General features: G+C 30.4%; 2 protein-coding genes and 1 long non-coding RNA gene across 6 annotated transcripts in view; 1 reads left to right on the top strand and 2 right to left on the bottom strand.

Moving 5' to 3' along the window:
- Window positions 1–5,249: 5,249 nt before the first annotated feature.
- LOC105112541 (uncharacterized) lies at window positions 5,250–7,848 on the bottom strand. The gene is made up of 2 exons (XR_839775.1): window positions 7,541–7,848; window positions 5,250–5,632 (listed from the first exon to the last, which is right to left on the bottom strand). It is a non-coding gene; the product is annotated as an uncharacterized LOC105112541 (long non-coding RNA).
- Window positions 7,849–8,052: 204 nt separating this feature from the next.
- Window positions 8,053–8,834, top strand: LOC105112540 (wiskott-aldrich syndrome family protein, putative (DUF1118)). Its single transcript, XM_011008269.1, has 2 exons — window positions 8,053–8,255; window positions 8,368–8,834. The coding sequence occupies exons 1-2, from the start codon at window positions 8,100–8,102 to the stop codon at window positions 8,791–8,793; spliced, it is 582 nt and encodes a 193-aa protein (XP_011006571.1). The 5' UTR covers window positions 8,053–8,099; the 3' UTR covers window positions 8,794–8,834.
- A 90-nt stretch (window positions 8,835–8,924) lies between these two features.
- The window catches only part of LOC105112539 (Nuclear transport factor 2 (NTF2) family protein with RNA binding (RRM-RBD-RNP motifs) domain-containing protein), an 8,534-nt gene continuing 5,799 nt past the window's right edge, over window positions 8,925–11,659 (bottom strand). For all 4 annotated transcript variants that reach the window (XM_011008266.1, XM_011008264.1, XM_011008267.1 and 1 more), the window contains one exon: window positions 8,925–9,467. In XM_011008266.1, the coding sequence (XP_011006568.1) occupies window positions 9,214–9,467 (254 nt within the window). In that variant the 3' untranslated portion in view covers window positions 8,925–9,213. The remainder of the gene's footprint in view (window positions 9,468–11,659) is intronic.

Below are 11,659 nucleotides of genomic sequence, written 5' to 3'. Positions count from 1 at the left end.
CTTTTTCTTCCCCTACTTAACCGAGAGTCTTTTTTACTTTTGAGTTGTGATTCCTTGCCTCTCTTTTATATATAAATTAGTAGAGTTAAGCAATTAAATTATTTTGCTTTTTATTTTATATTTTAGGTTAAAAAATTATTTATTTTATTATTTAATTTTAATATTATTCTTTTATAATTAGTTATTAAAAATATTAAGAATTATAATAATTTTAAAGGTCTTGATATGAATATGTTTAAAATAAATGTTTGAATTTGTTAATTTAATCAATTAAATGTTTCTTTTCTTATTATAAAGGAATAAATTAATATTCATGCAAAATCATTATTTTAGCATCTCTTGTATTGGCAGAATAATTTATTAAAATTTAATATTTTCACATGAAAATATCAAGCAAAAAACATGTTTTCCAAGCATTGTTCCTCTTATACAAATAGTGGGTATTGTTTTTTAATTAAATATCTAGAAATAATTAAGTATAATTTAATCAACATATTTATTATATGCATATAAATATGAATTGAAATAAGTTTTAATTTTAATGAATTAATTTGTATTTTGGTATAGATTTCATATGGAAGATTTATTGTGTAATTCAATTGACTTTTGTTTAACAGTAAATTATTATGTAGTTGTGTTAATTATTATGTAGACACTAATGATGATAAAAAAAATTCAACAAATTTATATTAATTTTACTTAATATGAATTAGTATTTTTAATGCATATCTATATAATATAATATTTGTTAGTAATTTTCTTCCTCGTTTAAAAAACTCCAACTCCGCCACTTGCTCTAAAAATAAATCCAATTCAATTTTCTAATCTTCCAAAGTTCTTTTGCTTGGGAATTGTATTTAAAGATGAATACATGGACAAGGTTAATAATGAAGCAAGATGCATTATTGACTTTTAGAAAAGTATTTTCACCTTTATTATTTTTAAGAATTTTTATTTTTATTTCTTTTGATTTTTTATTATTTTCTTGATTTTTTTTTAATTTTTCAAAGACTTTATTTTTAATTCTTAACAAATAAATATAGGTAAAACAGGAATAATCATCAATAAAAATTATAAAATATCTTTTTCCACCTCTTGTTAACATACCATTTATTTCACATATATAATAATAAACTAACTCAAATAATTCAAAATTTCTTCTAATTTTAGAAAAAAATGTTTTTTTTTGTCATCTTTGCTTGAATATATACTTTACATTTTTCATATGCCTCATTCTATAGAAAACACAAAGTGAAAAACAATGTATCAACCTCAGAATAAACCAGCACCTCCATCGGCTGAACCTAATGCTCTAAATAGTGGCGGAGTCATAGACAAAACGGGGCAGTTGCGCACATAATCTTTTAATAATATTTTTTATATTAAAATATTAATTAATAGTTTGATGAAAGGTGACTACACAGAAAAAAATGTTATTATTGACTTATATCTTAATATAATATATAATATATATGCCTATCTCTTTACCTAAATTTTTCTCTCTCTTTTTTTTTTTCTATTTCTTTCCCTAACTAACCGAGAGTCTTTTTTACTTTTGAGTTGTTATTCCTTGCCTCTCTTCTATATATAAATTAGTACAGTTAAGTAATTAAATTCTTTTGCTTTTTATTTTATATTTTAGGTTAAAAAATTATTTGTTTTATTATTTAATTTTAATCTTATTCTTTTATAATTAGTTATTAAAAATATTAAGAATTTTAATAATTTTAAAGGTCTTGATATAAATATGTTTAAAATAAATATTTGAATTTGTTAATTTAATCAATTAAATGTTTCTTTTTTTATTATAAAGGAATAAATTAATATTCATGCAAAATTATTATTTTAGCATCTCTTGTATTGGCACAATAATTTATTAAAATTTAATATTTTCACATGAAAATATCAAGCAAAAAACATGTTTTCCAAGCATTGTTTCTCTGATACAAACAGTGGGTATTGTTTTTTAAGTGGGTATTGTTTTTTAATTAAATATCTAGAAATAATTAAGTATAATTTAATCAACATATTTATTATATGCATATAAATATGAATTGAAATAAGTTTTAATTTTAATGAATTAATTTGTATTTTGGTATAGATTTCATATGGAAGATTTATTGTGTAATTCAATTGACTTTTGTTTAACAGTAAATTATTATGTAGTTGTGTTAATTATTATGTAGACACTAATGATGATAAAAAAAATTCAACAAATTTTAGCATCTCTTGTATTGGCAGAATAATTTATTAAAATTTAATATTTTCACATGAAAATATCAAGCAAAAAACATGTTTTCCAAGCATTGTTTCTCTGATACAAACAGTGGGTATTGTTTTAAAATAAATCCAATTCAATTTTCTAATCTTCCAAAGTTCTTTTGCTTGGGAATTGTATTTAAAGATGAATACATGGACAAGGTTAATAATGAAGCAAGATGCATTATTGACTTTTAGAAAAGTATTTTCACCTTTATTATTTTTAAGAATTTTTATTTTTATTTCTTTTGATTTTTTATTATTTTCTTGATTTTTTTTTAATTTTTCAAAGACTTTATTTTTAATTCTTAACAAATAAATATAGGTAAAACAGGAATAATCATCAATAAAAATTATAAAATATCTTTTTCCACCTCTTGTTAACATACCATTTATTTCACATATATAATAATAAACTAACTCAAATAATTCAAAATTTCTTCTAATTTTAGAAAAAAATGTTTTTTTTTGTCATCTTTGCTTGAATATATACTTTACATTTTTTATTATTATCTTACTGATATGAAATATAATCATACTTACACGTATATTTCAAATATCTAAATTTAGATATTCTAATCTACCATGTCAAATAAAAAAAATGTATTCAATCATATAAACATAAATAATATTAATTTCATTAATACCGAACTTAAACATATCATTACAAGAATAACACTTTTCCACAAACATCTCACTCTTAGTTGTAATAATATTACCTGACTCTAAAATAATTTTTAATCTTTTTTTGCTCAAAAGATTAGCAAATACAAGGTTTTTTTTTCTAATCTCACAAAATATTTTTTAATCTTTTTTTGCTCAAAAGATTAGCAAATACAAGGTTTTTTTTTCTAATCTCACAAAATAATTTTTAATCTTTTTTTGCTCAAAAGATTAGCAAATACAAGGTTTTTTTTTTCTAATCTCACAAACATAAAACACATTGACTAAAAATATTTTTTGTTCAAAAATAAAGTATAACTAAATAGTTTCTTTTCCCAAAACTTTAGCAAAATTATAGGTCTTTCGATTCTTCATAAGTCTTGAATCATGCTTTGTTGTTGTAGACATGAACTATTGCACTAAAATCCATCTACCAATTAGAAGTCTTCACAGCACTAGTTATCATATTTAATTAAGTAATCATTAAATTTTGAATATTTGAAACCATGATAACCAACTTTTTGACTTTGTTATTTTCAATCATATTTACTTTGAAGGAACTATATTTTTTGTTGAAATTCTTAAATACGCACTCTTTTATGTAAATCCTTTATTTTCATAATGGAAACAAACCTTATTCTTTTTGTTAGTATTTTTTTTTTTGAATTTGTTTCTATTTTTTTGCATTTTCATATTATTTTGAGTCATTATCGAACTAGTTTCAATAACTAAATTTATTTTAGAATATATTGCTTGCAATTCATGTATACTGGAGTTACTAGATTTAACCTTAAATTGCAAATGTGTTGAAAACTATTTTAGGATTGTTTGTTGAATGCAACATTTTCTTTCTATGTTCATTTCAAGATGGAGAAAGTTTTGATAAACAACTCCCCACTTGAAGTGAATCAAGAACTTTGATATCCAAATCATTGAGTTTTAATATCAACATTTGAATTTTATGGACTTAATCCTGATTGACTTGTTGTTGATAATCTTATACTAAAAAAAATTTAAAGCAAAAAAACGATCGATATATATATATATATATATATATATATATAGTCTTCAAGACTACCTAAATTTCATATGACGACTTTAATTTGAAAAGGATGTCATAAAGTTGACTAATCAAAGTATTCAAAATATACCTTCAACAAAACATTTCATCTTCCTTGTATTTTAGTCTTAACAAAAACATATTTATCTTTTTATGATTCAAATAATACAGATTCAAGTCAAGAATATAGTAAATCTTTATTGAAGTAAATAGAAACAACATCTTATCCATTCACATTGTGTAACTTGTATAACCAAAACAATTCAAATGAATTTTGACATTATTAGCAAGTTCATAAACCTAACACTTGAATTCATATTTGTTTATATCAAATTAAACACCATAAAATTATTAAAAAAAAACTATTTATGAATGAAAACAAATAAAGAGTTGACTTCAAAGTGTGAAAACACTATATTTAAAATATTTATTTATCTTACACAAAAACAATAGTTTAAAGATACAACTAAATTCTTTTAATCTATATAAAAAAAAACAAAAAAAAAAAAACAAAGGAAAAATAATCATATTTATTTTATATATCTAATCTTTGTATGGCATCTTGTTTATATAAACTTGAAACATTATAATGAAACATTTTACACTTATAAAAATATCTAATGTGTTAAATAAACCTATAAAAATATTTAGTTACATGAACGAAAATAATTATTGTTGGATGGCCAATTTTATTTTATTTTATCCGGAAATCTTGTAAATAAAAAGAGAGCAGACGTAGCCAACCCCCATTCAGTTTGCCACTTTACTAGTTAATGAAAAGAACTATTCAGCTTAAAAGACAATATTAAGAAAAAAAAATATTAATAAAAAATTTAAAAACTGAAATAACTTAAATTCTTATTCCATGTATCTATTTTGAAAAATAAAATATAAAAATGAAAAATAAAATATTCAAAGTTAAACTCAGATTTTTAATTATCTCTTATCCTCTCTCGTGCTTATATTTCTCAGCTCATACAGAATACATATTGATAATCAAGAGTGAAGTGCAAAATCATCCACGTTATTTGATATATGTTTGGCATTGTAACTATAATTATTAAATAATTTTTCATGTTAAAATACATATTAATATTTTTTTTATTTTTTAAAAATTATTTTTAACATCAGTACATCAAAACAATTCAAAACATATTAAATTTTAATAAAAAAAATTAAATTTTTTTACACTGCGTTTCCAAACAGAAACCTTGGTCAGCAATTTCAAAATCTTCCAGAGCTCCATATACCTTATTATAACAAGTTATTAGTATGCATTAAGAACACAAGTACTGGCAAAACAAGTCATTTAAGTTAATTAACAACAGAAACTACCAGGAATCAATGAGATTGGCAAGTTGTGCAAACAAAGACAAGTCATCTAGCATATATGTTTATTTTCAAACAGGTCCATATTCCAAAGCAAGAACACTAAACTACGGAAAATCTGAAAGTATTGCAAGAAAATCTGCCATTCACAGTATCCAAAGAGACCCATCCAACCTCATGAGCTCACAGTACTAATAATGTAGCCAGAAATAAGACTGCAGTATAGCAGCCCTTCATCAATCCTCATATTGCCATAAGATCACCATAATTCCGCATCAGAAAAATAGATCCAGCAAACAGCCCAACAGCTCGCAGCAGTTTCTGCAACATGAAAAAAGTAGTTCCTTACTAGACAACAAATGAAATCAGCTACTAGCTGTGCTCATGGAAATTGAACAGACTCTTGCGAAGAATAAAAGACATGTAACATCAGCAGAAAAATAAGTCCTAAGAAAATAATGCCAGTGAAGCTAAAATCTTTACTAGTAAAATCCTTACCAGTTGATAGAGCAAATGGTAACAGGAGCTGCATTATTCATCTAACTAAACAGCGTGAAAGTCTGGCATTTACTAATTTCCACTATTGATTTTAGTCAATGCCTTGGCTAGGATTCAGCATTAGCAGTGCTAAAAAATTCTAAAAATAAAAATAGCACTTTGAATACCATTAAGATTCTCTTAGCAGGGATCTGCAACCAGGCTGTGCTTAAACATCTCTTTTAGTTACTTAAGGCAAAAAGACAAGGGCATTTCCCAGCGCTTTTCCAAAGGGCACAGAGGAGATCTTGCTCTTAAAAACAGCAAGCTTTTTGCATCAAAACCAAAACAAATCCTTTTCTTTTGACTAAGCCTTAAACTTCATGCAACTAAATACAGAAAGCATTTTCTAAGGTCTTAAATTCCAGTCAACAGGACATAGGAGGCATTTACAGAAATCAGGTGTGGCAACCCACCCTATTTGGCGTTCTGCCACGCAAAGATCTGAGTTAAACCCTAAGGTTATTAATAAGATTTCAGGTGTCGCAACCCTGGACCATCAATCTCTGTCTGATTTAGACTTAACTCCAGTTTTCAGACACTATATCCTTAATTTTTATAGTCTTTCTCCTAGAAAGAAAAAGAAACTCTCTCTTGATTGCTCAGTGATCAAAGAACAAATTTTAGTATTTAGAATTAGAATAAGATAAAAAAAATCCCATCATTAGGGCAAAAAGGGTGATTGTTTCCATTAGAGAAAATCCAAAAATAGCATAAAACGAGATAAAAAAAATCCCATCATTAGGGCAAACAGGGTGATTATTTCCGTTAGAGCAAATCCAAAAAAAACATAAAAATAATAATTGTTTTGCTAAAGATGGATTTCTGGATACAGAATGAATCAAAGAACTGAAGATGTTTCCACGGAAGATGGGCTTCAAGCCACACCACGATTGAAATGGGGAGAAACTGCCTGACCGAGCAAGAATTGCCTATTAAATATATGAAGCGCATTCTGGTTTGGATTCATGTGTAGTTTATTCGTCACCTTCAAGCTCAAAGCTAATGTTCTGGCTCTATTATATGAAATGCCCCTTTGGTTCTATTAGTGACAGCAGAACCCTAATGAACCAAAACAAGGCCATCAACTTCAATAGCTCAGGAAGGAAGAGTCACAAGACTCCAGGAGCAAGTAACCTATATGGTTTTCACTTGTTCATCTAAAAACCAGTGTTACAAACAGAGTTACTATGTCAGGAACAGGGTCAAGCACAAATTCATCAGAGTTTGTTTCTCCTAATGTTGGATGTTCCTGCGGGTTGCTGTCATCCGTTAGGGTTGTTTTTGTCTCTCTGTTAATACATTATGTTCTTCTACCTCTATGTAATTCTAACTTCGACTCACAAGTAAAATATAACTAGACAGACAAATTTGGGACCTCTGGGATTACTTAATAAAGGAATCATAGTTCAATTTAAGGACCCAAATCTTAAACTAAATATATCGAGACAGCATCACACAGACTGTTATAACCGAATCTATCTTTCCTAGCTCCTCAGAACTTGAGGTAAAGGAGATTAAGTTCTAACACAAGTTCTCCCGTAGCATCTCTCTAAATACCAACATTTGATGCTTCAATTCAATTCACATTCCAAATCAACAAAACAAAAGGTTGATTAAAGGGAAGCAAGAACCAAGTCAATGAATAAATTAGTAAATTTGTGTGCGTTTTAGATAGAGAGAGAGAGGTACCATGTTGAGGGCCCATTTCTCCTCATCGTGAACTTGAGAGTTCCAGAAAGCTTTTAGCTTGTCAATAGAAACTGATGAATCTGCCATTGGTGAACTCGTAAGATTGAGAGAGACTTGTTAGGGTTTTAGATTTTAGAGAGGCAGAAGAAAACAGGGTTTTTTCCACCGAAATTAGGGTTTTTATTTGATGTGGTGTGTCGTTTAAAATTACAGAGGAAGCCTTGCTTGACTGCCTCTTGTGGCTTTAATATGCAGGGGCAAACATGTACGAAAGATTTCTTTCCTGTCTCCTTGTCATTTTAATGCTAAATAACCATTTTGTCTAGAAATCAAAGCAAATGGCACTTTATGTATATTTATATATATATATATTGTCTATTGCTTTTAGAAACAATGATATATATTGTCTATTGCTTTTAGAAACAAAGCTAATCGCAGCTCCAACGGACGAGGCATACGGAGAGTTAAAACTGTTTTGTTCGAGTGACAAAAACCCAATCCATCATCACTCCTTTGTCTATCATTCATTCCATTCAAAGCTTCTCTCAAAATCCAGAAGATGGAGGCCACAGCGTTGTGTGGCAGCAGAGGACTTCCATTCAGAATGAAAGCAGCAGCAGCTATATCACATATTAATTCTTCACCTCTTCTAATCAAATCCATGGCCTCCCAGAAGCCTTTGCCATCAGCTGCCAAGACTGTTAGCTCTAGAAAGGTCAGTTCTTCTCTGCTCTACCTTTCATCATCTTGTTGTCAACTCTCTGATTCGTAGCAGCCATCATTTTCTTAATTCTGCTATTGCTCTGTGACAATTAATACCAAGCCAGAGCTCAAATGTCTTCCCCCTTGGCGAGCAAGGCCCTAGAAGCCGCCCACTCGCAACCTCACCTCCAATTAAGCTACTGACAAGGGTGGAGCAACTTAAATTACTAACCAAAGCTGAGAAAGCAGGCTTACTTTCAGCAGCAGAGAAGTTTGGCCTCTCACTGTCAACAATAGAGAAACTGGGGCTACTCTCAAAGGCAGAAGAATTGGGAGTCCTCTCAGCAGCTACAGACCCGGGAACCCCAGGGGCTTTGTTAAGCCTTAGCCTGGGACTGCTGCTTTTAGGACCCTCTTGTGCCTATCTTGTGCCCGAGGATTACCCTTGGGAGGTTGCTTTGCAAGTTGCAGTTGTTCTGCTTTGCGTAGCTGGTGGATCTGCAGCCTTTGCAGCTTCAAATTTTGTATCCAACTTGCAGAAATCAAACTGATTTTCATTTGCCAAATTTATATTTCAGTTCAGATAATTAATTTATCAAATTGAGAGACAAGCTCTGTGAGTGTTGTGTGTGTAGAAATCATTCAATACGACTAACGATATCAATTTCCCTTCCACATAAGCTGAGGAACAGTTTCTTCTAATAAAAGAAAAAGACGAGAGAGGGAGCTAAGAAATCATCACAACGTTAATCGATGATTGCAGCCACACAATTTCAATCTCATGTAAGCTTTTATGAAATGTCCCCCAAGCGTGGGGGGCATGAAAAAAAAAAAAAGATTCAGTAATATTCTTACGAGCAGTTGCAAATATAAAAATACACTAAAAAATAAAACCAAAACAAAATCTATTGCCATCATGCCCCTCATTTGTACTGTCAAAAAAATCATATGTTAACTTTCCTTCCCTGTGCTCATGTAGAAAATGAACTGCTTTTTGTCCCACCTTGACGCCCTCCCCTTCTGCTTCCACTCTGATTACCTTGCTGATGGTCCTCTCCAGCATATCCAGTTGAGCCCCTAGGCCGCCCTGAAAACTCACCCTGGTTTTTGAATTCATTCCTGCCATGTCCCCGGCCACCAAAAAAGTTCCCACGGCTCTTAAAACTGTCACTCCGAAACCCGCTTCTTCCTGAAGAATACCTACCCCTCCCGCTACTGCTTCCAACTGCAAGCACCAGCAAAATTTTACAATTTTATTTATGCCTGCAGGCGTCGATAGAAGTTAAAAATGAATAAAAAACAAAAGGCAAATACACAACTGAACTGACAGCTCTTTTTCCTTTCCCAAACTAAAGAGAGGGAGACTCCTATCCAGGTTCCCTAACCTTCCTTTTACTAGCATATCAAAGTTCATTATCTCATGCTACTCCCTCAAGGCATGGTTCTTTACCTCCACCACCTGCTAAGGGGTGGTATAGATCCTTGCTGCTCTCAAGGCATATCTGGAGATGTCTGTCTTTTATTTTGTATTTGGTTACAATAATGGTCTCCTACAGTAGCTTGAAGCCTGTGGTGACCAGACTCAAAAGGGTGGTTTGGACTGGTCTTGGTGGAGGTCGAACTTGGTAGATATTTGGATGGTTCAAGGAGATCTAGGTTATAGTGGTTAAATGGTTCTTGCCTGTTCTGTCTAAGTTTGGATTTTACAGATATGTGGTGATGGTGCAAGCCTTAGGAGACGTTTTCTTGTCTTTATATGCCTTTACTTAAGACTGATTCAACTCTGAAAAAGGTTTATGAGAGATGGCAAGTATGGGTAGAGGTCTTCACTGGATCTAAGGGGCAGTGATGCCAAGGAATTGCTGCAGCCGCTTCAACCCCTCCTACATTTTTTTAGATTGTATTGTTTCTGCCATTTTATCACCTACCTTAAATCATTGGGTAGCCAGGAATTGGCCTTAATGGAAACACAAGGAAGCAGATCTTATCAGGCTGTTTGGAACCCTTGGAATTGAATTCAATTCCAAGGGTTAAATCAATTCAAGTATTTCTAACTCTTTTGAGGGTGTTGATTTGAATTCCAAATTAAATTGAAATCATAAAAAATACACAAAGGTAAATCAAAGGGGAGATCCTTTGATTTACAAAAAACTTCTCTTCACTTTAAATTGTTCATCTACACTACCTTCTCCTAACTAATAATATGATTTTCCAGAGACTACTCAGTCACATGGGCTTGGCACAGTGAACTTAGAGAGTTTTTGGAAGTATGGTAACGGTTATTTTTCAAAGTGTTTTTGCTCAAAAATACATCAAAATAATTTTTTTTATTTTTTAAAAAATCATTTTTAACATCAGCACATCAAAACGTTCTTCAAATGACACCTCAGTTTAGCAGTACAATTCACAAGATGGGGTCTATATATCTCTCTCTCCTTTGTAAGAGAGCACATGAACAAATCAATGACAATCAATGAATATTTTCTCCTCTTACAATTACAAGTCCTTTAGTGGTAATAATACAGTCATTGCCCTTATTAAAACCCACTAAATTAAGCAATACTGGTTTTTACATCTTCCCTAAGATTAAATGTCCATTAATGATCATATAATGGCCTCTATTATAATATCCATTTCCATGGTCTACTACTTCACAATGGCATGGCTTTTATTCCCAGAACATACCAAAGTAATGGCTTCTTTACATTCATTTGCATCTTAACTAATATTTTGAATTTTCATGCTTGTTAATCCAAATTATTATAGTAGAAGGCAGTCATTTTCCAATGAAATATAAATACTTGAAGAGGACATTACTTGTAATACTTGTCACAATGTCAAATCATTCACTGAGAAGTTGTACCATGCAATTCTGAATTAAGAATAAAATAGTTAAGATTGTTAATTCTATTCAATTCCATAATATTTTATTCTAAGCATAAGAATTATAATAGGTTATCAATTGAATTCAAATCTCATGTTGAATTGAATTCAATTTCATATGTGATTTGATTCCAAACAGGCTGTAATTGTTTTGCTCCTCTCATAAAGGTGGCACGTGCCAAGCAAAGGCTTTATAAAGAAGCGTTTGTAGCCTTTGCACACCCTCTTCTGGAATCTTATAGCCCACAATGTGCTTTGTTTTGAGGTAAAAAAGTGTCTGCAGTATTGTTAGATGGTCTGTCTCTAGAAAAACTATGATGCAAACTAAGGATTTAGCTTTGACTTTAGGCAAATATTTAAGCAAGGTACAAACAAAGAATAAATTCAAGCCCCAAGAGTTACTTCTGTGGGATGAGGATTCTTTTGGAAGTTGGTTAAAGGTTTTCCAGGTTGTTTTCAGTCTCCGCAAAGGCTGCCTTCCATTTAGTAGCCAGGCTATTCTGTTTTTTATAGATTGCTGGAAGTTTCAGCAGG

The sequence above is a fragment of the Populus euphratica genome, unplaced genomic scaffold (assembly GCF_000495115.2).
Source record: "Populus euphratica unplaced genomic scaffold, PopEup_1.0 scaffold349.1, whole genome shotgun sequence".
In the NCBI taxonomy this organism is placed as follows: domain Eukaryota; kingdom Viridiplantae; phylum Streptophyta; class Magnoliopsida; order Malpighiales; family Salicaceae; genus Populus; species Populus euphratica.
This window is presented reverse-complemented; position numbering and strand designations above follow the sequence as displayed.

Excerpts from the sequence above, each read along its gene's own strand:
- LOC105112540 (XM_011008269.1), top strand. The coding sequence starts at position 8,100 with ATGGAGGCCACAGCGTTGTGTGGCAGCAGAGGACTTCCATTCAGAATG. Across the intron at positions 8,256-8,367 it reads AGACTGTTAGCTCTAGAAAG|AGCTCAAATGTCTTCCCCCT; the intron begins GTCAGTTCTTCT and ends ATACCAAGCCAG.